The following is a 27433-nucleotide window of genomic DNA, read 5'->3' as shown; positions in this document are numbered from 1 at the left end:
TTAGCATAACACACAATACTTTTAAACCATATTATCCTTTGCATTATGCTTAAATTCATAAGCATAATTCATAAGAACAGTCAGCTTGGTTTTGTGAAGGGGAGGTCATGTCTGACCAACTTGATTGAATTCTCAGAAGAGGTGGGCAGGTGTGTAGGTGTGGACATGCATTTGATCTAGTTTACTTGGACTACAGCAAGGCTCTTGATAAGGTCCCATGCTGATAGCGAAGGTAAGAGCCCATGGGATCCAAGGAAATTTGGCAAATTGAATCCAAAATTGTCTCGCAAGATCTAACGTGATCTCGAGAGACTCGCGATGTGAATACCGCCCATCGTGGGCGGGATGACGTTTTAGTAATTCTGCATATTAGAGTGAGTCGGCGCTTGTGGGGGCCTCCTGGGGGATTGGTGGTACCCAAGTTCTTGCACTCTGAGCAGGTGGTAATCTGGCAACTGAGGACCCCTTTAGAGGTGAGTTGGGGTTGGACAGGGTTTGGGGGTCGGGTCGAGGGAGTCGAAAGATTGGGACGCCAATTAAAAATGGCATCCCAATCTCATCCTTCACTGAGGAGTTCCAACGAGCGGAGCTCCTCAGTACAGGAAACGGGACTAAGTGCGGCCTCGGACACATGTTCACCACTGAGATCCCCAATCTACCCGAGTGTAGGTGTTTCTCAGCGCTCCGAGACTCTGTTCAAGATACATTTTGCTTTAAATACTTGATACAGCAAGAGTACACCTCCCAGAGTAATAAGCGCTTGCATTACTTCCCGTATACATGTAGGACCACATGCAATTTCACAGTCTTTTCAACACAGCCTTTGTTTTGGAGAATCTCTCACTTCCCATCCAATCCTTTTGGTTCTTGACGCACATTCACCAGCAGCCCTATTCCATCTTTTTTCATGTGAAGTTAGAGTACCCAATTCATTTTTTCCAATTAAGGGTTAATTTAACATGGCCAATCCACCTTCCGAATGAAAAATGAAATGCAAATGCACATCTTTGGGTTGTGGGGGCGAAACCCATGCAAACACAGAGAGAATGTGCGAACTCCACACGGACAGTTACCCAGAGCTGGGGTCGGACCTGGGACCTGGGTGCCGTGAGGCAGCAATGCTAACCACTGCGCCACCGTGCTGCCCCACCCTATTCTATCTTAAGTTCTTGGACATACTTGCCACCAACAAGATGGGTCAGGACAGTTCTGATTTCACTAAATCCCCAGAGACACTCTTCCCTGACCTCTTTAAATAGTCTGGTCGACTCTGGCACCACCTCAAAGCAGCAATCGGTATAGGTATTGTCCAGTCCACAATCCGTTGCTCTCTCTGTCTTCAGTTGTCCAACATCACAGCAACACAGTCTTAGTCCTATTCTGAGAGCCTGCTTCAATACCAGCATCAAAGACTGCCAAAGAGAAAACCATTTAAACAATTACATCTGGAGAGAGCCTTGCTTATTTTCCCTTTGGGCAGAGCCATAAACTGGAATTTTACAGTTGTTCACGCCAGCAGGATCTTCAATTCCGTCTGATGGCGCATCCTCGCCACCTGTTTCCCCGGTGGCAAGGGTGAATTCAACAGGAAACCCCATTGACAACAGCTAGACCAGAAGATCCCGCTGCTGGCCAATGGCGAAACATGCACCAGGTTGCGCGGAAAATCGGACCCATAGTCTTCTCAGCTTCCCAGCAGAATAAAAACAGGCTAAAATCCAACTCCACAGCAATTAGCTTCCTATTTGTCCGTTGCTTTTTGGCTGTTCATCCCATGGGAACCCCAGGTCACATGGGCACTTCTTGGAACCTAATGATGTAATAATCTATTAACCCTCTTGCAAAATACTCCCGGCACATTTTGTTTTTAAAGGAGCATCACACGAAAAGGAAACACATGCTTCCCAAATCGCACAGGTGATCACACTATTGTAGGTATTACTATAATAGCTGGCAAACTCCCTTGCATCATGACAGGACCTAAATGATGAACTTCATATTGTTTGACAGTTTTCAAATTCTAATATAAAATGGACAGAATTAATTCAAAAATGTAAATTATTGATATCCCATTCTCAAGTTATGAGTCAACATTTACTTACAGAACTATTTTCTCACCCACAATAGTGCCTGGCTCTCCTCCGCAATCATTTACATCAAAGCAGTTGTCTCCCACCACTTTACGACTGTCATGGAAGCCTCCCTTGGAACCCAATGGAGTGATTCTCTACTACACGGTCTATATTTGGTAAGATTTCGTAAGTTGGTTGTTAACTTTAACAACAAATTTTAATTCATAGCAAATTGTATACATGGTAGTTTAAACTATTTATTGTACAGCTAATCTTATTAAAAGGATTTGCAATTTTCAAATTAATATTTACCCTGTGTTTCTTACCATATAATATTTAGCTCCTTATATCCTCTGGTAGCTGGACAATTTTAGTTAGGCACCTTACAACCTTCCAGATTCAACACGAAGCCAGGTCATAACTTCTTCCCCTCTGTCTTTGTATAGAGCTTTCGGTGAGCATACTGCTTTTTGCATTTACACATTGGGCTGGATTCTCCATTCTGGAGAGTATGTGCTCCCGACAGCGGAGACTCAAGACTGTCTCTACTGGCACGTCCAGGTGCGATTCACCCTCCTTTTCCATGCTAATTTGTGCATGGCAGATAGCTCACAGGATCCAGTGTTACAGTGTCAGAGGCTTCCTCGAAAGCCAACTATACTTCAAAGGATTTGAAATCCCTTGGCAACTTTTGCAATACAAATATTACATTCAATTTCACACAGCAATACACAGCATTAGTCAGTGATTGGCCATTTTATTTCTACAGCTACTTGGTGGATTGCTGATGTATTTATTCTTCACGCTTGAATGCATCTCCATTACCCTACTTTGATGCTCATCACACTGTTTATAAACACACTTGTTATGATTGACAGTTCCTCACCACATCAAAAGCAACCAAGTGCTTTCACTTTCTCTTTTTCACAGCAGAAAACACTCAGCTGCTGCTTTAAACACTTTTGTCTGAGGCACCAGGGGCGTCATTCTCCGACCCCCCAGCGGGTCGGAGAATGGCCATTGGCCGCCGTGAATCGCGCCCCCGCCAGCTGCCGAAGTCTCCGAAGGGAGAAAAGTCGGCGGGGCGTTAATGGCGCCGCAGACGTCGGAGAATGGCACGGGTGGGCGCAAGGCAGCCGATTTTGGGCCTGCCGATATTCTCCATTCCGGATGGGCCGAAGTCCCGTCGACGTGATGACGGGTCACGTCGACGTAAATCAAACCTCCTTTTAATCGGCGTCAACCTGTGCTCCAGGTTCACGCCGACCAGCGTGGAGGTGAGTGACGGCCTGGGGGGTTGGCCGCTGGGCAGGCGATGGCGTGGCCGCAGTCTGAATGTGTGGGGAGAGGTGTGTCTAGGGTTGTGTGTGTGCGGCGGGGGGGGGGGGGGGTGGTTAGAGTGGGCTGGGCTCCGGGGGAGTGCCGGGAGGGGGGTCAGTGCCGGGGAGGGGGATGGGGAGTCCGTGCCGGGGAGGAGGATGGGGGGTCCGTGCCAGGGAGGAGGATGGGGGGCCCGTGCCGGGGATGGGGGGGGGGCGTGCCGGGGAGGAGGATGGGGGGCCCGTGCCGGGGAGGAGGATGGGAGGCCCGTGCCGGGGAGGAGGATGGGGTCCGTGCCGGGGAGGAGGATGGAGGGCCCGTGCCGGGGAGGAGGATGGGGGGCCCGTGCCGGGGAGGAGGATGGGGCCCGTGCCGGGGAGGAGGATGGGGGGCCCGTGCCGGGGAGGAGGGTGGGGTCCCGTGCCGGGGAGGAGGATGGGGTCCGTGCTGGGGAGGGGGATGGGGGGCCCGTGCAGGGGAGGAGGATGGGGGGCCTGTGCCGGGAAGGAGGATGGGGTCCGTGCCGGGGAGGAGGATGGGGGGCCCGTGCCGGGGAGGAGGATGGGGTCCCTGCCGGGGAGGGGGATGGGGGGGGGGGGTCCGTGCCGGGGAGGAGGATGGGGGCCTGTGCCGGGGAGGGGGATGGGGGGGGGGCGTGCCGGGGAGGGGGATGGGGGTGGGTCCGTGCCGGGGAGGAGGATGGGGTCCGTGCTGGGGAGGGGGATGGGGGGGGCTGTGCCGGGGAGGAGGATGGGGGGCCCGTGCCGGGGAGGAGGATGGGGTCCCTGCCGGGGAGGGGGATGGGGGGGGGGTCCGTGCCGGGGAGGAGGATGGGGGCCTGTGCCGGGGAGGGGATGGGGGGGGGGGGGGCGTGCCGGGGAGGGGGATGGGGGGGTCCGTGCCGGGGAGGAGGATGGGGTCCGTGCCGGGGAGGGGGATGGGGGTGGCTGTGCCGGGGAGGAGGATGGGGGGCCCGTGCCGGGGAGGAGGATGGGGGGGGGCCGTGCCAGGGTTGGGGATGGGGGGGGGGCCATGCCGGGGAGGAGGATGAGGGGCCCGTGCCGGGGAGGAGGATGGGGGGGGCCCTGCCGGGGAGGAGGATGGGGGTCCCGTGCCGGGGAGGGGGTTGCGAGGGCAAGTGAGTTGGTCCACCTGGCCAGGTGCCAGCCTCCAACAGTTGGACCCATACGGTCCATGCCACCTGGCTGGGGGGAGGAGGGGATATGGGCAATGATGACATGTCGTCGTTCCCCCCACTCCCACCAGGCCGTCATGTTTTCCGATCATCCAGCGATGTTGGCCGCCGTGGCGGCAGCCGCTAATGTCTATGTTGCCCTGGATGAGGAGGAGGAGGAGGAGCGTGCCAGAGAGGCGGCGCAGGCTTCCGCAGAGGGGCAGGCGGCAGCCGCCCAGGCTGGAGGGACACCTGACCGACAGGACGTGGAGGGTAAGGAGGGACGTTGCGGCCCCACGGCAACGGAGGCACCCGAGGGCGCCCCGTGTGTACTGGCCCCGGCAGTCATACCAGGACCTCAAGGACCGGGAATGCAGGAGGAGACACCGGATGAGGCGGGAAACCATGGCACACATCTGCCACCTGCTGGCACACCTGTCACCGCGTGGCACTGGCGGGGGACACCCTCTCCCCGTGTCCGTCAAGGTTACGGTGGCCCTGAACCTTTATGCAACGGGGTCTTTCCAGGCACCGAGTGGGGGACCTGTCCGGCATATCGCGTGCATCGGTGCATCCGGGCAGTGACAGATGCCCTATATGCCATGGCGCACCGCTACATCCGCTTCCCTGTGGACCGGGCCAGCCAAGATGCCCGGGCCGTGGGCTTCTCTGCCGTGGCCGGGTTCCCCATGGTCCAGGGCACGATTGATGAGATGCACGTCGCCGTGCGGCCACCTGCAGATAACGGGGTCGTGTTCACCAATAGGAAGGGGACCTATTCGATGAACATACAGATGGTCTGCGACCACCGCATGATGATCCTGCACATCTGCGCCCGTCACCCAGGCAGTGTACACAACTCATTCGTGTTGTCGCGGTCATCCATCCCCGGCATGTACGAGGGACGCCATCCCGGCTGAGGGGGCTGGTTGCTGGGCGACAGGGGCTACCCATTGCGATCGTGGCTGATGACGCCTATACGGAGGCCACGCAATGAGGCGGAGAACCGCTACAATGATGCCCATGTAGCGACAAGGGGAGTGATCGAGAGGTGCTTTGGCGTGCTGAAGATGTGTTTCAGGTGCCTGGACCTCTCTCGGGGCGCCCTCCAGTATCGGTCAGATAGGGGTCGGCCGCATCATTGTGGTGTGCTGCGTCCTGCACAACATAGCCCAGCAGAAGGGCGATGTGCCGCAGGCAGAGGAGGGCGGAGTGGAGGAGCAGCAGGAAGAGGCGCAGTCCTCCCCAGATGAGGGGGATGGGGGGTAATGGTCAGGGCAGACGGGGTAGACACAGGCGGGTGGCTGTCCACCGTTACCGGCTGGCCCAGCGGGCATGGGACAGGCTGATAGCCGCCCGCTTCACTGACTAGATGGGCGTGGGAATCGGGTAGTACGGCCACAGACCGCACACTATGGCAACAGCCGACCACCCACACCCCCCACCCATCCACCCACCCAGCACCCTCACACCCCTCCCCAACCCCACCCACCCCAGCCGCATGCACACCACCCCCCCCCCCCCCATTGCCGATCCACCTGCGGCACAACGGGCCGGGCTCACACAGTTGCGGGTGGACGCGTGTCTATTGCAGGCCATGGAGGGTGATGACAACCCGCCCTGCGATGAGCTCCTGGCTCCACATCGTTGGACTATGTCTGACCCATGGCCACAGTACCACCATCCACCCGGACCATCCCTGCATGCGGCTGTGACATTGCAGCGCACGGTCCCGTCCTCTGCCCGGGGGGGGTGTTGATGGCTGCCCAGGGGGAAGGGGGCAGACTCACCTGGGGCTGAGGTAAGACCACCCCTCACATACACACTTGCGCTCAACGTACATGACACCCCCGCACGCTTTGGACAGAGCACAAAGGCAGCTTCTGTAGGTGTAACATTGACTTTAATAACCAAAGGAGTTCATGCACGTGCCCTAGCCCCTAAAACTCATCTGTGCCCTGCACCCGTGCCAACTTACTCAGTGTCTAATTGTTTGGCCTTACGGGCCCTTTGACTACATCTATGTGGTTCCCCAGACGGTACAGGAGAACTGGAGGTGGACTCCTGTGATTCCTGCCCTCTGACACGGGATCCCTTTGGCGGCCGTTTCCTGGCCTAGATGGGCCAGGCTGCGGCCCGGGCGACTGGGATGGTGAGCTGCCAGCCTGTCCTGCCCGTTGCCCACCCGATGCACCTGGGACGGAAGGGGGGGAGTCCAAGGTGTCGCGGTGTTCCGGGACCTCCCCTACAGGGGGACCCGGGACGGACCACACCACCTCCTCCTCCCTCGGGGTGCCCGATGGCCCCCAGGCCTCTACATGGGTGGGGGATGCGAATGGACTGGCCATCCGACGCCCCCCGACATCTGGTGCTGCCAGTCCTGGAGGCCCGTGCTGGTATCGACAGGGGTCTGCAGGTTTGCAGCCATGGAGCCCAGGGGATTGGCAAACCCTGTCTGTGACTGTGCGACGCCGGCTCGCACATGGCCAATGGCGCGATGCCCTCAGCGATGGCCTGCAGAGACTGGGCTATGGCCTGCTGAGACTGGGCCATGGCCTGCAGAGACTGGGCCATGGCGTTGAGCGCCTCTGCCATCTGGCGCTGGCACTGGCTCATGGCCTCCTGTGAGAGGGCAGCCATGTCCTGGGCCACAGACGCCGCCTGCACGGAAAGCCCCAGGCCTCGCAAACCGTTCCCCATGTCTGACACCGTCGCACCCATTGCCTCCACCGCGGACGCCACCCGTGCGGTGTCGGCCTGTGTGGCACGTATGACCGGCACCACTCCCAGCTCCTGGACGCGGGTGGACTCCTCCACCTGCGACTGCAGCCGCCGAAAGCCGGCCGTCACCCTCTTCGCTCGTCTCCGGGCCGGTGGTTGCATTGGATCTATGGGTGGGTGTGGTAACTCCAGGAACCCGGGATCCATCTGGGTGGCAGATGTTCGCTTGGGCTGGGCTGCCCTCCGACCGCCCGGCCCCTCTGCTGCTCCTACCTCCACCTGCTGTACCGGGACGGCTGTGTTGTGCGCACCAGTGAGTGTACCAGACGCCTCATCACTAAAGTGCCCAACCGAGGTGAGTGTTTCTGCGATGGTGGAGGGTGTTGGTGACAGCAGTGGCGTTGTGTCGTGCTCTTCGTCCCACTCTGAGTCCATGGCACTTTGGGGTGGGGGTTCGTCTCCACCCATCCACTCTGTGTCACTGTCCGGTATTTCGTCTTCCTGGGTAGTGCTGTCCTGGGTAGGGGTGTCCCGGGTAGGGGTGTCCTGGGTAGTGGCGTCCTGGCTCGGCTGTGACGGGGGCCTGTGGCTGCCCCTCTCGTCGCTGGGTGGCACACGCCTGCGTCGTCGCACCCGCACGTGATGGGGCGTCGTCTCCCTGTTGCTCCAGGTCTCTCCGTCTCCCGTGGTCTCCAAGGGACATCCTGCGGGCGTCGCATGTCGGAGGGTCCGGGTCTCTCCGTCTCCCGTGGTCTGCGAGGGGCATCCTGCGGGCGTTGCATGCCAGAGGGTCCGGGTCTCTCCGTCTCCCGTGGCCTCCGAGGGGCATCCTGCGAGCGGTCTGCATCTGCGGGGATGGGTGCCTCGACGTTTGCTCCTGCGATACACAATGAAGCATGCATGGTTAGACACGCAGGCATGGATCAGGTGATATGGGGGAGGGGGATATAGGGGAGGGGGGATAAGGGGGCGGGCTGTCAGTGGCTCACTTGCAAGTACGCCCCCGACCTCTGCATCAGCAACCTCCCGGTCCTCAGGTCCGCCAGCCAGTTCCAGGGCCTTTTCCTCGTGTTCGGTCAGTGGCCTCTCATCAGCAGGGCCTCCTCCAGTCCTCACATGCTCCCTGGTGTTGTGTGCGCGTTTCTCCTGTGGCGGGGGGGTGGGGGGCTGGTGGCAGGGGTAAAAGGCAACAGTGTTAGACAGGTTAGACAATGCACGCCATCGGTTGCGCGTGTATTGCAGAGGTTAAGGTTAGGGCTGGATTCACTTGGGGATATGGGGGATGGGGGAGGGGGGGATATGGGGGAGGGGGGATATGGGGAAGGGGGGATATGGGGGATATGGGGAGGGGGGATATGGGGGAGGGGGGATATGGGGGAGGGGGGATATGGGGGATATGGGGAGGGGGGCATGGGGGAGGGGGGATATGGGGAGGGGGGATATGTGGAAGGGGGGATATGGGGGAGGGGGATATGGAGAGGGGGGATATGGAGAGGGGGGATATGGGGGAGGGGGGATATGGGGGAGGGGGTATATGGGGGATAGGGGGCAGGGGATATGGGGGAGGGGGGATATGGGGGAGGGGGGATATGGGGAGGGGGGATATGGGGGAGGGGGGATATGGGGAGGGGATATGGGGGAGGGGGGATATGGGGGAGGGGAGGATATGGGGGATATGGGGGAGGGGGTTATGGGGGAGGGGGGATATTGGGGAGGGGGGATATGGGGGAGGCTCACCCTGCCTGCTCTGACGAGGTCGTTCACCTTCTTGTGGCACTGGGTGCCTGTCCGTGGTGTCAGGGCCGCAGCGGTGACGGCCTCTGCCACCTCCCTCCACAGACGGCGGCTGTGGCGTGGGGCAACTCTGCGGCCGTGCCCGGGATACAGGGCGTCCCTCCTCTGCTCCACTGCGTCCAGGAGCGCCTCAATGTCGCGGTCCTGGAACCTCGGGGCTGAGCAGCAGCCGGCCATCCGGTCGGGTGTTCCGGTCGGGTGTTCCGGTCGGGTGGGGGGGAGCAGCGCGTCCTTATGAGCCGTCACGCCGTGCGGCGTGTATGACGCTGCACGGCGTGAACCATGTGAGCAAGCGCGGATCCCATCACGTCGCTGATAGCCCATTTTGGGCCGGAGACTTCGCGACGGTTTTTGCGGCGTTATGCAGGTTGGATTTGCGCCGCTTTTTGCGCCGATCGGCGGACTTTGCGCCGATAACGGGGAATTTCGCCCCAGATGTTAGGAAAGCATAATTAAAAATGCAATGATTTTTCACTCTCCTGCCTGGACTGCTCTTCAGTTTTTAGGCAGTGGTCTTTGATGAGGGGGGGGGGTCTGTTGGGGATCTTTCTTTTTGTAAATTTAGAGTACCCAATTCATTTTTTCCAATTAAGGGGCAATTTAGCGTGGCCAGTCCACCTACCCTGCACATCTTTGGGTTGTGGGGGTGAAATCCACGTAGACACGGGGAGAATGTGCAAACTCCACACGGATAGTGACCCAGTGCCGGCATTGAACCTGGGACCTTGGCGCCGTGAGGCAACAGGGCTAATCCACAGTGCCACTGGGTTGGATAGGGGGTTGGATAGGGTGGACAGTGAGAGCCTTCTTCCGCGGATGGATATGGCTGGCACGAGGGGACATAACTTTAAACTGAGGGGTAATAGATATAGGACAGAGAGGTCAGAGGTAGGTTCTTTACGCAAATAGTGAGGCCGTGGAATGCCCTACCTGCTACAGTAGTGAACTCGCCAACATTGAGGGCATTTAAAAGTTTATTGGATAAACATATGGATGATAATGGCATAGTGTAGGTTCGATGGCTTTTGTTTCGGTGCAACATCGTGGGCCGAAGGGCCTGTACTGCGCTGTATTGTTCTATGTTCTATGTTCTATGTTGGGGATCTTTGATGGGGAGTCTGTTGGGGGTATCTGATGGGGTTTCTGTTGAAGGGTTCCTGATGGGGGTCTCGGATGGGGGTGTCTGATTGGCGGGGTCTGTTGGGGGTCTCTGATAGGGGTCTTGGATGGGTTGGTCTGATGGACGTCTCTGATGGAGAGATCTGTTAGCGGTAGCTGGGGGGGCGTGGGGGCAGAATTTGCATTGTGGCGGGGAGGGGGGACTTCCAATGGACTTTGGGGGGGGCACCTCCATTATGCACTGACCCCCTTGACCAACCACAGGATCCACCCTGTCAGGGCACCATTGGGAAAATCCAGTTTTTTGTCCGACATTCCGTTCTGCGCAGGATCGGGAAACCCTCTCCTGATGGCAGGCAATGGAGAATGCACCCCCTCCTCCAGACTTATCTTTTATTTCTTTACTTAATACTAATCGCTTGTTCTCACAAGTAGGCTTCAATGAAGTTACTGTGAAAAGCCCCCATTCGCCACATTCTGGCGCCTGTTCGGGGAGGCCGCTACGGGAATTGAACCCACGCTGCTGGCTTTGTTCTGCATGACAAGCCAGCTGTTTAGCCCACTGTGCTAAACCAGTCCCTGATCCACCATTATCATCTTTTTGTCATTTAATCACTCCTACATTCCACTGATCTTCCCATTTTTCCTTTCTCCTTCCCCACTTTCCCAGACTCTGTACTTGGTCTAAACCTGTTATGTTCTAAGGTTTTCAAGTTCTGATGAAAGGTCATTGATCTGAAACATTATTCCATTTCTCTTCCCACAATTGACCGACTGGGTAATTCTAGCATTTTCTATTCCAATTATAGTTCAACTTGTGTTGATTTTAACGTGAAGGCAATGCAGCTGTGCTTAAATTCACCACCCAGTTTTAAGCCAATTAGGTGGTGGAGGGGGGTGGGTGGATATTCGTTAGTGTTACTGCAAAGAGCTTTCTGGGGTTGGGCCATAAGCTAATTCCAGAGGGAAAAAGTGGCAGTTCCAGAAGGAAGGGGTGCAATTCTCCCATCGGGAGACTAAGTCCCGACGGCGGAGTGAAAACCGGAGTGTTTCACTCCGGCCTCGCAGGCCGCTCCCAGCCCCCTATTCTCCCGCCCCCGGGGGAGGGCAAGGAGCGGCGCCGCGTCATGTACGCGCACCGGTCCATGGCGCCGCGGAAAAGCGGCGCCGCTTAAATGACATCACCCGCGCATGCGCAGGTTGACGGGCGGCAACCCACGCATGCGCGGTTGCCGTCCTCCCCGCGGCCGCCCCGCAAGAAGATGTCGGGTGGATCTTGCGGGGCGGCGGGGGAAAGGAGGTCCTCCTTCAGAGAGGCTGGCGCGCCGATTGGTAGGCACCGATCGCAGGCCAGACCCCTTTTGAGGCCCCCATGGGGCAGGAATCCCCCCCCCCCCACAGGCCGCCCCCCCCCCGCAGCGTTCCCGCTTTGTTCCTGCCGGCAGCGACCAGGTGTGGATGGCGCTGGAGGGATCCTGTGGTGTTGGGCAGGCCGTTCGGCCCATCCGGGCCGGAGAATCGCTGCTCGCCCGTTACAAACGGCGAGCGGCGATTCTCCCAGCGGCCAGCCGTGATTCTCGCCTCGCCGGTTTGGGGGGGGGGTGGGAGAATCGCGTGCGGGTGCCGGGGTGGCGTGGCGGGACTCGTGTGGTGCCCCGGCGATCCTCCCACCCGGCGTGGGGGAGGAGAATTCCGCCCAAGGTGTTTCACTCCATTTGGGTTTGAAAACACATAATATTTAAGTGCGGTTTCAAACTAGTTCAGAAAGCACTTGGCTTGTAATGATTTAAATGTTCAGGGAGTGTGACAGGATGCCCCTATATTCAATAAACGTTTGGGGCTGGTTTCTCCGCTGACAGGATTCTCCGTTGCACCAGCAGCCTTGGGATTTCCCGACGGCATGGAGCTGCCCACAATTGGAAACCCCCATTGGTCAGCTGGCGAGATGGGGAATCCGGTGCCGCGCCACAGCAGAAATCTGCTACAGCGTGACGGAAAATCCCGCCCTTGAGCTTTAATTCTTGATCGTATAAATAACATACCAATACTGTAGCTGTTGACATCCAAACCTTAGCTGCACTACAAATACATAATTACTTCTGTGATAAAGTCCTTTCATAAGTACAATAACCCGCATGGAACCTAAGGAATGGGAATGCTTGTCTTCCCCTTGCTCCTTGCGGAGTACGATCTCTTCAGCTATGGGCGGGGCATCTCAATTAACCACTATATAAGGCCGATGAGGTACCGACCAGAATAGGAACCTGGTAGGGATCTACTGGTTAGTGTACATATCGTCTGTGTAAATAAAACATTGTTTCTTATTTTACTCGGTGTGGATGCCCCGTGTCTTTATTAAAATAAGAAAAATCAGTCTGCTGGAAAACCTGACTTTGTGCCATTCACTCCGACCAACAGACCCTGATGAGGGCCGCTGTAAAAGATTGAATTCTTCGGCTCAAATAACCCTTTGCAAGATTCAGAGTCATTGACAATTTCTGATCATAATATTCATTTCAATATGTTACTGTTCGCCTTATGATTGGAGAACCTGTGTTATAGATTATTCTGCGAGCTACTCCCTGAGCTGATACCAGGTGGTGGAGTGCCACAAGCACTGGAGTAATAATGCGCAGCCGCAGGTTAAGGCTCTGGGTATCTGGGTTCAAATCTACTGTCACAGCTGGTGGAATTTAAATTCAATTAATTAATAACAATCAATAAATTAAAACAAATAGGTATTGAAAGCTAGCCTCAGTAACGGTGACCTAACTATCATTGAAAAAAACCCACCTGGGCCGGGCGAGGCGGGGATCCCGGCGGGAGGGAGTGGCGTACCTTTAGGGGCCAAGCCCTCACTTTGAGGGGCTAGGTCCGCGCCGGAGTGGTTGGCGCGCCGCCGGACGGCGGGAAAGGCCTTTGGCGCCACAGCAGTCGGGGCCGAAGTGACTCCGCCGAGGGGGCGGAAGTCTGCGCATGCGCGGGAGCGTCAACGGCTGCTGACATCATCCCCGCGCATGCGTGGGGGGGGGGGTCACTTCCGCAGCGGCCATCGCGGAGGCTGTGGCCAAGGCGGAAGGAAAAGAGTGTCCCCACGGCACAGGTCTGCCCGCGGATCGGTGGGCCCCGATCGCGGGCCAGGTCACTGCGGGGGCACCCCCCGGGTCCAGATCGCCCCCCCCAGGACCCTGGAGCCCGACTGCGCCGCCGGTCCCACCGTTAAGGTAGGTGGTTTGATTCACGTCGGCGGGACTGGCATGACAGCAGCGGGACTTCAGCCCATCGCGGGCCGGAGAATCGCCGGGGGGTGGCCCGCCGACCGGCGCGGCGCGATTCCCGCCCCGCCAAATTTTTGGTGCCGGAGAATTCGGCGGCCGGCGGGGCCGGGATTCATGCCCCCCCCCCCCCCCCCCCCCCCCGGCCGAGTTGGAGAATCCCGTCCCTGGTTCGCCAAGGGAAGGAAATCTGGCATTTCTACCCGATCTGACAAATTGGCCTCATCAGAGCCAAAGCACAGGTTGACTCTTTACTGATCTGAAGGGGAATTAGGCATGGGCAATAAATGTTTGGCCTTTCTAATGATTCCCATAACCCATGAAAGAATTTAAAAAGTGATCTTAAACATGCATATGTTCCAGTTGGTCATCACATAGACCTGCAGAAATGTCCACTGTCCTATTGGGGCAGAGTCATAGCCTTGCTCAGGCAGTACGCAAATGCCTGTGATTGGACAGGGCAAGTCACGGTAAGAAGGTGAAGGACTGGGACTGGGACGTGAGACTGATCAGCCGTTCTGTATCGGTGAGTGAGGCAGTGTACTACCACAGCCATGTAGCAAACTAATACACTCAGAAGTGAAAATTGTAAGTGAGTTAAATGAGCAACAAAGCAAAATATTTTAAAATAATCCAGAAGATAATTTAGGGTATTGATCGATTTTATGTTTATTCCTGATGCAAAGAAGATCTGTTGGAGATCAGGGGCGGATTCTCTGACCCCCCGCCGGCTCGGAGAATCGCCGGGGGGCGGTGTGAATCCCGCTCCCGCCGGCCGCCGAATTCTCTGGCACCGAAGATTCGGCGGGTGCGGGAATCGCGTCGGTCGGCGGGCGCCCCCCGGCGATTCTCCGGCCCTCTATGGGCCGAAGTCCCGCTGCTGTATTGCCTGTCCCGCGGGCGTGAATCAAACCACCTCCCTTACCGGCGGGACCAGGTGGCGCAAGCGGGCTCCGGGGGGCGCGGGTCAATCTGGCCCCGGGGGGTGCCCCCACGGTGGCCTGGCCCGTGATCGGGGCCCACCGATCCGCGGGCGGGCCTGTGCCGTGGGGGCACTCTTTCCCCCCCTCCTGCGCATGCGCGGGGATGACGTCAGCAGCCGCTGACGCTCCCGCGCAAGCGCAGTCTTCCTCCGGCCGGCGGAGTTCCTTCGGCACCGGCTGGCGTGGCGCCAAAGGCCTTCCACGCCAGCTGGTGGGACGGCAACCGCTCCGGCGCGGGCCTAGCCCCTAAAGGTGAGGGCTTGGCCTCTAATCTCCGCACCTTTGGGGCGGCCCGACGCCGGAGTGGTTCACGCCACTCCATCCCGCCGCGCCGGGTAGGGGAGAATCCAACCCCAGAAGTCGGAAGCCTGCAGGAATGAACTAGTTTCACCTCTGTTACTGAGAGTTGTTTTCAACAAAACTTCAGATCTACTCTAAATAAGGTGTCCTGAGTATTTATTCAATATACACAAGGACAAATACAAGATAACTGTAAAAGTAAACTTTTAAAAAAACATTGCAAAGGGTACAGGAATAAACAGGGTGACAAATTGGAGGACAAGTAGCCTTCTGTAAACTAACCACACTATTTATAAACATCTAGCTATGATTGCCAGCTCCTGACCACATCAAAAGCAGTTAAGTGTTTTCTGCTGAGAATAAAGGAAGTTAAAGCACTTAGAATTTTATTAACACTGCAGTTAGTTTCATAGCAGGCTACTTGAGATACATTCAAGTGTGAAGGGAAATGAAAGTAAACAATCCAGACATGTAGCAGTTTGGAAGCTGTCAATTACAGCCTACTGAAATCTATTCCTCTTTGAAGTGAATAGAAGTCAATGCGCTATTCAATCGATGCATATCAGGGGGAGGCAGGAATATGAATTTGAGGTTTAAATTGGATTAGACATGATCTTATTGAATGATGGAGCCGCCTGGAGGGAACGAGTGGCCTACTCCTGCTCCTATTTCGTATATTCTTAAAGAAGCTCTGACATCAATTAACATTTGGTGATATTTCTAAGAGACCTGAGAAATAAGGAAAGACTGACCTTTCATTCCTGGTAAGGATTAATGGTGATACAATTTTATTGCTATATATAAGCTAGTAGATGAAGTTGAAAAGCTAAATTCATAAAACCACTTTAAGTTGTGTGAGCACAATATATTTCAGGTAGTGGTACATAACTTTCGAACTGAGATCAGAAGTTGTTCTTTATACAAAGAGTGACTAGTACATAGAATGGACTTCTAACTAGAAGACTGGAGTGGGAGAAAGAGAATTGTTTAAGAAGCAATTGGATTTTACAATGAAGGAGAGCGGTTCTTTCTGCACGGATAAATTAAGATTAGCTCAACGTGTGCGATGCAATAATATCGGTACTTTTATTACAGGAGTGCGACAACAGAACTCATTTTAAATGAGACTGGAACATCTTTACTGCTGAAAAACCTGGACAATAATACTGAATACTCTGCTTTTGTAACAGCAAATACTAGGTTTGGTGATGGTGGAATGACAAGTAATAACATCACGTTTCAAATACCTGAGAGTTGTAAGTATCTGCACTGACCTTTGAAACTTTTAAATAATTGGTTATTGTCATTATTGATGAATAATTATGACAGAAATACAAGACAATACATTTTCTTAATTAAGACAGTTTTAAAAATTAATTCAGGAGATATCACTGGCAGTGCCAGCATTTATTGCCCACCCTTAGTTGCTCTTGAGCACATAATCGTGAGCTGCCTTCTTGAACCACTGAGGTCCGTGTGGTGAAGGTACTCACACATTGCTGCTCGGTAGGGAATTCCAGGGTTTTGACCCATTGACAATAAAAGAGCAGAAGTACATTTCCAAGTCAGGATGCTGTGTGACTTGGGGGTGGTGACGTTTCCATACAACTGCAGCTGTTGCCCTCCGAGTTAGCCCAGCAAGTCTGCGCCAGCTTAGTCGAGCAAAGTATCCCTAACCTTCACTCTCCTATAAGATGAACAAAGAAGCATCTCTAGTCAATACACATAACTGAAGTCATACATCATTCTTGTAAATCCCATCTGCACCGTCTCCATATCTTTGCTGAAATGAGGTTCCTGGAATTGGCCGCAATAATCTGTCTGGGGCCTAATCAGTGCTTTATAAAGATCAATCATGACATTTCTTTGTCGAAAGAGATCATTTAACTAACTCATGCATGTTTTCGTGCAGCAAGGAAGCCGGAGGGCATTGTCTCCTATGTCAATAAAAGCTCCACATCTATTCAGGTGTTTTGGAACCCTCCATTTAAACCGACTGGGAATGTTCAGTATTACGCAGTTCACTACAGAAACATTTCTGATGTCTTCACACAGGTATGATGTTTTCTGATTTTATCTGCAGTTTGTATTTTTCCATCATCATATTAAGCGGTTATCTGAAAACAATGAGAGGCTTGTGGGTTCTAACGAACCCCAGGCTAGAAAATGTTGTTGACAAAGTAATGAGGAGAGTTTCTTTCTGTCAGAAAGTGGTGAGTCTCCAAAGTGGAATCTTTATATAATTCTAAGGCTGAGCTCGATGGATTCTTGATTATCGAGGGGGTGAGAAGTTATCGGGGGGCAGGCAGGATGTGGGGTTGAAGTTACATTCAGATCAAGCCGTGCTCTTATTGAATGGCGGAGCAGGCTCGAGGAGCCAAGTATTGAGATGTGAACTTATGATGCCAAAGCATACAAGGCTATGGACCAAGTGCTGGAAAATGGGTTTAGAATACTTGGATGGTTGTTTTTGACCGTCGCAGATGTGATGGGCTGGAGGGCCTTTTCTGTGCTGTGGATCTCTATGACTCGACATTGGGCTGGATTTCGACAGCAACTCCCAGCCTTCCTTCCTGGAGCCTTCGCCCCAGTGACGGATGGAGGTTGAACTGGCAGGCTACGTAGCCCACCCTCAGTGCATTATGGGGGCCGGGCAGGTTGGCGTGGAGTGGGTTGGTGACACAGCAACTTTGCTTCTTCGGGGGAGTGGGAACTGATTGATCAAAATAGGCCGTCAAATATAATGAAAAAAGTGCAATTTAATTATTTAATTGCACCTGCAATGAGCTGTTCGGTATTGTTTTTCAGAACATAACCGAGTTTGATCAAGAAAGTAGTGGGGGAAATGCAAATGTGACAGTACTTTTGGTTAATTTGACCAAATTCAGCCATTATAAATTGTGGGTGACAGCCTGCAGTATCCTGAGAGATGAAATTCAGACGAGTGAACTGATTGACGTGTACACTGATGAAGACGGTACGTTTGTTTCATTGTACAACTACTGAGGTACATGTTAAAGTATAAAAGGTTCATTTCGGCATAGTGACTGAAATGTTAACAAATGCATCAGACCCTTTCAATTAATCTTTCATTTGAAATGTGATCAACTATTTTGTGTACAGGGTTACACCATGCAGCAGCAGATGTTTTGTTAAGAAATGCGCACTTACTATCATAACCAATCTCTCAGTGTGCCTTGAGCTTTGTCATTTCATTTTTACATTTAAATGTGGGATTTGAACAAGGCCAAGATTTATTGCCAATTACTGCCCTGGAGAAGGTGATGGCGAGTCACCTTTTTGAATCACTACAGTCTGTGTGGGAAAGATATATCCCACAGTGTTTTTATGGATGGAGTCCCAAGCTCTTTGACCCAACAGTGAAGGTGTGACAGTGTATTTCCAAGTCATGGTGGCGTACAATTTAGAGGGCAAGGTATGATTCAGTGAGTATTATTACATCATGGGCGGCATGGTGGCACAGTGGTTAGCACTGCTGCCTCACAGCGCCGAGGACTCGGGTTCAATTCCAGCCCCGGATCACGTATGGAGTTTGCACATTCTCCCCGTGTCTGCGTGGATAGTTGGATTGGCCATGCTAAATTGGCCCTTAATTGGAAAAATTTTTTAAAGTATGATTACGTTATGTTGCTTGACTATTCCATGGCACGTTCTCCCAAGATGTTAGTGAAGAGGGCTTAGGGTCGACTGGGCAGGGGGTGCCTTTGCCTTTGCTGTTTCCGGTGCCATCCAGTTTTATTCTTCTTCAACTTTTCTGAAATGGTTTTAAAGAGCTGAAAGGCTTGCTAAGCCAATGCTGCAGGACATGGAGAACCAGATGGATTTCTAACAGCCTCCGGTAGTTGAACTTACAGCGAATTCCCACTGCCATCGTGATGGAATGTGAACTCGTGCCCCTGCAGCATTAGTCCTGGCCCCTGGGCCACGAGTCCATTAACATTACCACTGTGCTTCCATTCCCGTGTAACTATAATTGACTATATCCTTTGTAAGTGATGACAATATCAGAGGTAGAACTTTTCAGGTGGCTGGGTTGTCCACCAGGCCACCCCAAAGAATGCATCCCCCGCCCATCATAGCAGCCCTGCAAATATGCAACATTCTGGAATGTTAATTATCTGGAGATGCTGCTTCCTTCCCTCAGTTGGGCCGAAGCCCTGTTTCAGAGACTTGGTGGCTGGCATCTCTGTAGGTTCGGCAACGTCAGTGACATCAGTAGCCATGATTGGGACTACAAACGGTCCCCTGATTCTAAGTCCTTGAGCCTAGGACCAGGTAAATAAGAAGGTCTCACAGTGCCATGGGGAGGTGAGGCCCAGGGACGTGGGAAGAAGGGTGTGGGAGTTTGGTCAGCCAATAGGGAGAAGGAGTACTGCGAGGGCATACCTCGGCAGCGGGTTACCCAGTGTGGAAAGGGGGATCTTTGAAGAAGGCACCCCGTTCCATGTTCACGCAAGGCGACCTACCTAGTAGCCCCCATGTTCCTGAACTCCTCTCATCAGACTCACGTTTGAGGTTGGGTGAAAAGAAGCCTTTAACTGACCAGGAATTGGCCACTTGAAGTCCTCACTCAAGGCAAGAATATGTGGACCATTCTAGGCCTTACATGTATTCCATAAAACTGCAGACAGGTTGGGAGAAGATGGTGGGAAGCTCACCCAGGAGTATTTCACGACCCTCCTGCCATCTACAGACCTGCCAAAAGGGGAGTGAAATTCTGCCCTTTGTCAGGAACCTTGCTGATGTTAAATGCGAGAGTATTCCAAAACCCAGAAGGTTAACTTGGAACACTCATTCTTAGTGGTGTATATATGTGAGAAATGATATGCTAACCAGGGAGGTATAGTCCAGTCATTGTGTGAAAAATTAATAAAGAATATTTATTAACTTAATAAAAATAAGTAAAGAAGGAATATAATACAAGGAATATATTGTCAACACTCAAGTACACTGATGGCCACACACACACACGGTATTACATGAAATTACCTCTTGGATCACAAATATCTATGTTCCCTGAACTCTGAGACGTGACTTTGCCCCCAAACCACATCCAATATTATATAACTCTACAAGCTAAATCAAGCAAATAATTACCATGCACAGGTTATGGGCCACATTTGTGAAAACTGTCTTTAGTTGCATCGAAGGCGAAATTTGCTCTGTTCGAGTTTTGATCTTAACTGGTTGCATGTTTCGCAAACAGCCTGTTTAGCTTGCCCAAGCACCCACCATCATGACCCCCATCTCAGAGCCCCCAACTAGAGACCCGCATATCAGAGACCTCCACCACAGGGACCCCCACCCCACCATGAGAGACCCCCATATTAGAAAGCCCTATATCAGTCACCGCCCCCCCCCCCCAATCAGTCACTCTGCCTGGAAACTAAAGGGCAGTCCAGGCAGAAACAATGACACTTACCAGCCCTGTGCTCCTGCTGCCTCAGACAGAAGTGTTGAAAACAGCAGCTGTTACTTCATGGAAAGCCAAAACACATCACAAGGCTTTACACCCCCACCGATCCTTTGATCTGTGAGGTTTCTATTCACTTTCAAAGAGAAATTGCAATTAGCAGGCTGTAATTGACAAGGTAATAGTTTCCAAATAGCCAGGTGTTTGGATTGTTTATTTTCATTTCCCATGTACCCTGTTGTGAAGCTAACCACAATATTTATAAACATGTAGGAGATGAATGCTTTCAGTTCCTCTTTTTCTCAGCAGAAAGCACTTAACTCATTTTGATGTGGTGAGGACCTGTCAATTATAGCTGATATCTGATGGAGAGAGCATTCTCGTTCCACCTTCTTAATAAACTCTACCTTGACCATTACTGCTGAAGTATCGAAACAGGCCTACAGATACACACTACGGCAGTGAATGATATGCGATTGCGGAATCACCCCTAATGTCCATCACACTGTAGTGACAATGACACTAACATTCTTGCATCCATATCATTATTCATTTGGTTTGTGCAAATTGATTTTGCAGTCATTCGTTTCTGAGAATAAAACATTCATTAATCAAGGAGAGTTTTACCAAACTGAAAAATATTTGCACTGAACAAGAAACCAAATTATTTCCCAAAATGTATCAGAATAGCCAGAACCATTTACAGAGTCCGGATGTAAAAAAAACATAGCTGTTAGAAAGGTTAAATAAAGGCTTGTGCTTTTTATGAATGATTTGAACTTCTTTTTCAGTACCATCATCTCCTCCACAAGACTTGGTGATAGTAAATTATACAGCCGATTCTGTCTTGGTTAGGTGGAAACCTAGCCCTATACCAAATGGTATTGTTCAGCTCTACAACTTTAAAATAGTTGACAACACAAGTGAATTCACGTATTTTAAGGTACTGTTGTTTAAGTTTAGTTTCCAATATTTTGCTGCTGCAATCATGGCATTTGGGGTTTTGAATTGGATCACGGTAGCACAGTGGTTAGCACTGTTGCTTCACAGCTCCAGGGTCCCAGGTTCGATTCCCGGCTTGGGTCACTGTCTGTGTGGAGTCTGCATGTTCTCCCTGTGTCTGCGTGGGTTTCCTCCGGGTGTTGCGGTTTCCTCCCACAATCCAAGGATGTGCAGGTTAGGTGGATTGGCCATGCTAAATTGCCCTTAGTGTCCAAAAAGGTTGGTTGGGATTACAGGGATAGGGTGGAGGTGTGGGCTTAAGTAGGGTGCTCTTTCCAAGAGCCGGTGCAGACTCGATGGGCCAAATGGCCTCCTTCTGCACTGTAAATTCTATGATCTATGATCTATTTTTTGATGTTAGTGAGGGACATGTTCAGTGATAATGTCAAAAGAAGTTTAACTGTCAGCAGTGCCTCTGCTTTGTTTCATAACATGCATGGAAATCACACTGGTACAAAATACAGATTTCACAAATTACATGGGCTTGTTGATTTGACTGATGAAACACTTACTGATCCACCCCCTCTCAAGGTTGATTTAAAATGCACAAAAAAGCAATGCAAGGAATTTTTATTTTTTTCTACTCAAGACACCAAAAATATTACTGATGTCCACAACATAAATGATGTTCTCCTCAAATGTGGAGAATAAATGTAAATACTTAAATATGCATTGAAAATAAAACCTCATAAAATATCTAATTATTTCTCTTATATTTCAAGAATACAACAGGATTATTTAATGAAGCATATCTCACTGGCTTTGAACAATTGCATGAATATTACATCAGTGTATCAGCATTTACCAAAGTGGGAAATGGAGAACAATTTAGTAACATTGTCATTTTCAAAATAAATGAATCAGGTTAGTTGAACTCAAATGGTGTTTTCTAACAGTTTTTGTAAGTACCTGGATAGTATGTTTTGTCGTAGGGTTTCTGGCATTTTAGAACACTGTAATTAGTAAATTTTAGTCCTAAATTCTAAATCATAAGCAATCTCGAGTCAGAACTTGCCCTTTAATTTATATGATTTTAATAAAAACATTCCTCAGACTGAATATTTGATTGACTATATTTCATCAGCGGAAACTATTCTGATAAGCTGTTGCCTGAGGAAGGCTTTCATCAGGAGTGTGATTAACAAGTTTAAAGTGCAGATCTCAGCTTTCCTAAGAAAGAACTATACACCTGAATGAGGGTACAGCTACTTTGCTAACGCAGAACAGAGAGAAGTCATTAGCTGTCTATCATCATCTCTGCTGACGCCATTGGGGCGGCAGTACATAGAGGTGGCAGAGATAGAAATAGGAATACGAAATAGAGGGATCAGTCCTGTCTGCTACTGCTGCCTGGAAGGATGAAGAGACAAATAAATTCAGGGTGGTGGTGACCTTCACTGTCACTGCAATTGGCAATGGTGGTGCCAGGTTTAGCAGGAAAAAGGTTTTGCTCAAGAAGGCTACAAAGATCAGTGACCCCCTGGCCTGATAATTGAAGCGTCCAAAAACCTAGAGAAGCCAAGAAAGTTGAATCTCTGCCCGCTTTTTCCTTCTGTTCTTCTGTCCAACACGATGCAACTGTAGCATCCATAATCGCATTCTCCTTTTCCAGTACAGTATGAAGGTCTCAATAAGGTATTCCCACTAAACCATAGCCCACAATGAACTGAGGAAACACTTGTGAGTGTGGAGGTTTTACTCATTTCATATTTCTTTAACTTGAATCATTTTCATAAAGGTATGGTCAGTTCTGCCACCAATCCCCTGGTGACTTTAGAGCCCCATGTTGTGGCAGTTAGATTCTATCCAGGTCCTAATTACTTTAGAGGATCTCAATATAAATATTTCAATGAACTTCTCTCCTTCCCGTAGCGGGAAGCTCATTGACGCTGATAATTACTGCTCCTATTATCGTGACAGTCTGGGGCGGGTTGGTCATTTCCAAAATTTTAACCCCTTACCTCATCCTCTCCTGTGTGGTGGTGAGAGATGGGGGAGGGGGAAAGTCTTAAAATTAAGTCCCTGGTTTCTTTTTTGACCATCAACTATATACCTGTTCAGCTGAGACCTCATAAGTCTATGATGGGCGGAGAGTTCAAGTCTCCACACTCAAAGAAAAGAAAATGTTGCACACCTGCATTGTAACCTTACTGCAGATTAAATTCTGCCAATATTTTTCTTGAAGATAGGCTATCGATAATAATCAACTTGCGCGATTGGGAAACATTGCTTGCATGAAATGTGTGAATACTTTCCTTCTTCTAAGTGTACTACAATGTTTTCTCTGTTCTGTAGTTCCAGATACTGTCCAAAATCTTCAGTGCAATGCATCAAGTTGGCAGTCGATCATTGTTAAGTGGGATCCTCCATTAAAGTCAGATGGAATTATCACTTATTATGCACTGGTATTTGAAAATAAACAAATTGCTCTCGGGGACCAGGAACATACTTTGAGTGGACTCCAATCAAATACTTCCTATCAGTTCAGTATAATGGCTGCTAACTCCGTAGGCCAAGGAAAAAGCCAAAACTGCACTGTCACAACATTATCAGAAGCAGGTATGAATCCCTCAGATGTGGTCCATCATGAAAACGTCCATGATGTTCCAACCGATAAGTGTTTAATTTGCTGCATGATGTACTTTTATTAATATTTAATTTTGTAGGAATTAGAGTGATTGAGGTAAAATCCAAGATGGTTTACATTCCAGAGTACAGTTGCCATTCATTAGTAGACCTGTAACATTCTAGAAAGTAAAGGAATGATTCGCTGTATGTGGTAGGTTGGCAGGTGCTATTGTGCCCACTGTTGTCCCACTGTGAAAGCAGTTAACAGAAAAGTAAAATGCTGTCCAGATTTCACCAGGTAAAAGTCAAATGCTGTTTCCGCCTGTTCTGAGGGCAGCAGCAGGTGAGTAGAGGGATGTAGCATTAACTATAGCTAATATTTCACTTGTCTTCCCACAGCCATAACTTCATAAGCAAAACAAACTTTCAGACTCGTCCTCTCACTAATTTCTCATTTACATAGTACCTAGCTCCTGGATATTTTGTTTTGCTGGTTTCCCAGTACATTTTAATACTCCAGATGAATGCTACATCTCCTATTGCTCAGTTTTAGTGTGGTACAGGAAACCATTGGAGATGAGCCTAAAGTTCAACAATCATGTGATTGGTCTGTGGGTTAGAGGGGCAAGGAAATACTCCTCCTGGTCCCACAGAATCTAACAAACACACAACTATACCTTTTGCAGGAGCAGCTTTGAGCAATTCCTTTAAAGATTCCCTGTTGGACCACCGATGACTAAGTATCATTGACCACAGCAAGCACAACAAATGTTTTGCTCATTGGTGTTCGAAAATGACATCTGTTTCCTAATTCATAATAGTTTATGGGACACCACATTATCCTCCTTATAAGGTGCAGTTAGCGATATATATGATAACTTATTTTGTAGTAGCTCTTCAGGCAATTGAAAGTGAACATTGTAATACTTGAACAAAATAAATGATTAATAGAATCCTATTTTCCAGTTCCAAGTGCTCCTGAGGATCTAGAGATAGTTGGCAATCAATCAACGTTTGTTATTTTGAGATGGACGCACCCCAGTTTTATCCCTGGTTATTTAAGGCTTCTCAGGATTATGGTACAACTACGCTCTGCTTTGTGCACGAACTGGGAAACTCAGGGATGCATTGAAGCTGAGCAAATTGAAGATCACTACATTGAGAATGATAACGGCACCATGGAGACAATTGTGCCCGGATTAAAAAAATTCCGATGGTACCGATTTAGGGTCGGTGCGAGTACAAACGCTGGATTTGGAAACTATTCAACTTGGATTTCTGCAAAGACAGCTGTTGGCGGTAAGTATGGATTGAAATGATTCTCAGGTTGTTCATTTTGCTGAAAGTTCATTTATTTTTGAATTGAGTTTAAATCTTGCACTCGTCATCAGATAACTAAATTCTCCTTGTATGATTTAGTCATCACTGATAAAAAAATATGATATTGAAGAAAATCCTCTGGATTTTCAGACTATTATCTCTTAAAAAATATCTTGATTACTTTGTGAAGTTTTTCTTGTACACAGAAAGCAATATGCAAAATATAACTCGAGCACAAAAGGTAATGCCGGGATGAAGCTTTATGTAAAATGGCTGTTTTGTTTGTTTGCATATGGTGTTTCTGTGTAATGCGCCATTTATTTATATTTGAAAATATTAGAATTAAATTTATCGACACCATTGTGAGTGCATTGGATGATTTATGAAAAAGTCACCACACATGACAGAAATTCAAATATTTTTCTGAAATGGTTATCAACATAAATGACAAGCATGACTTGTGTATGAATGGATTGCCTTAAACCGCTGTGAGAATGATTCACAAAATGATATGCCATCCAGATTTACCTTTTAGCAAACCTGTTCTAGCTACAGCTTCTGTAGCCTAGCATGGAGGGAAAGCTTTAAAGACAGCACTTGACCTTTGACCAACCCAAATTCCTATGCCGCAATAGAGGCATGATAATCAGGAAATCATGGTTATTTGTTACAGAAAATGCATTACTGTGGAAAGCAGAGAGACAGAGTCCAGAACAGGAAATGGACAGCTTCTCTAGGGATGAGAGAATAATGGCAGAGAGTTCTTACAGGACAAATTACTGTGACTTATAAGGAGGAGATATAACAACATCCTTCACCAGTACTTACTGGGCTTGATTTAAAACTACCTTCAATCATACTGTGACAGTTCCTGGTGTGCCAACCAAAGTTCATTGAAATTCTTATGAAAGATTTCATACTAAACGTATTTTTGAGTCATCCAGTAAAGAATCTTTTCTTGAAATAAAATGTTTTTGTTTCATATATATTAACTGACGGCATTTTTGAAAATCAGGAGCACCTGAACTTACCTGAAAACTTACACTGATACAACAATGTGAGGTGAAATGTTGATCGCTCAGTGTCAAAATTCAAGGAAAATCACATTGTACTTGAATTTTCTAGATCTTTTTTACTGATTCTGTGAAATCTCTGAGGCATCACGGTAGCATAGTGGTTAGCACAATTGCTTCACAGCTCCAGGGTCCCAGGTTCGATTCCTGGCTTGGGTCACTGTCTGTGAGGAATCTGAACGTTCTCCCCGTGTGTGCGTGGGTTTCCTCCGGGTGCTTCCGTCTCCTCTCATAGTCCAACGATGTGCAGGTTAGGTGGATTGGCCATGCTAAATTGCCCTTGGTGTCCAAAATTGCCCTTAGTGTTGGGTGGGGTTATTGGGTTATGGGGATAGGGTGGAGGTGTGGGCTTGGGTCGGGTGCTCTTTCCAAGAGCTGGTGCAGACTCGATGGGCGAAATGCCTCCTTCTGCACTGTAAATTCTATGATTCTAAACCCATGCTTCACCTGGAATTTACTGAAAAAAACCTAATTTCAATTACAGGCGGACTTACACCTGTGGGGGCTGCGCTGTCCCTCTTTGCGAAGGCCCCAAGTCACACGCTGCCCCTGGTGAGGTGGGGCCATCCCCAATGATGTCAAGCCCCACCCATAATGACATCGAGCCCAACCTCTGATAACGTCACTGCCCTCCTGACCCCAGCCACCCTCAGCTGACACAATGCAAGGCATAGAAACCCGAAATCACTGCTTGACAGACTGTTGTATAGCTCTACAACTTATGACATCAATAAGCCTTTGCTAATTGTTGAATTGAAATCCAAGTCTACCTGTTGTCAGCATGATGGTAGAGCTGGTCAATATTGTGATCTCTGTGTCTTGAGGTGAGCAAACATGAATTGGCCGATGAGCAACAGGATGCATAAATCAGCCGATGATATGACTGCAGCACGGCACAGGCCAGTGCAGGACAGAAGGAGCCAGAAAACGTCCCAGTGCAGGAGCAAATACTCCAATGAAGTGGAATGTCCAGTCGTGGTCTAATATCAGTGGCTTTGCTGGCAACTGTCTGGCAGGATTCTGTTCTTTAATTGTTCAGAAGAGTATGAAGAAGCTTTCTGAAGGCTAGTATAGAACGATGGGGCAAGGCGGTTACTCAATAGATATAACTGTCAGCATGTGACCGCCAGCCATTGTATCAGACCAGCGTATGTTCTCTCTTGAAGAACAGAATTTAACATTGGTGCCACCAAAGTCCATCAGTGCCCCCCCCCCCCCACATGCAAATCAAGCCTACCTCAACCCCCAGACTCCCAACAGAGACCCCCCCCCCCATCA

The 27433-nt window shown here is 50.4% G+C and overlaps 1 protein-coding gene across 1 annotated transcript in view; it reads left to right on the top strand.

Moving 5' to 3' along the window:
* Window positions 1-27433, top strand: part of ptprq (protein tyrosine phosphatase receptor type Q) — a 304885-nt gene that overhangs the window by 164467 nt on the left and 112985 nt on the right. The window contains exons 34-41 of the mRNA XM_072485165.1: window positions 2128-2248; window positions 15854-16014; window positions 16671-16813; window positions 17567-17735; window positions 20984-21135; window positions 21917-22058; window positions 23490-23753; window positions 24729-25061. Of these exons, the coding sequence (XP_072341266.1) occupies window positions 2128-2248; window positions 15854-16014; window positions 16671-16813; window positions 17567-17735; window positions 20984-21135; window positions 21917-22058; window positions 23490-23753; window positions 24729-25061 (1485 nt within the window). The remainder of the gene's footprint in view (window positions 1-2127; window positions 2249-15853; window positions 16015-16670; window positions 16814-17566; window positions 17736-20983; window positions 21136-21916; window positions 22059-23489; window positions 23754-24728; window positions 25062-27433) is intronic.

The sequence above is a fragment of the Scyliorhinus torazame genome, chromosome 19 (assembly GCF_047496885.1).
Source record: "Scyliorhinus torazame isolate Kashiwa2021f chromosome 19, sScyTor2.1, whole genome shotgun sequence".
NCBI lineage: Eukaryota > Metazoa > Chordata > Chondrichthyes > Carcharhiniformes > Scyliorhinidae > Scyliorhinus > Scyliorhinus torazame.
This window is presented reverse-complemented; position numbering and strand designations above follow the sequence as displayed.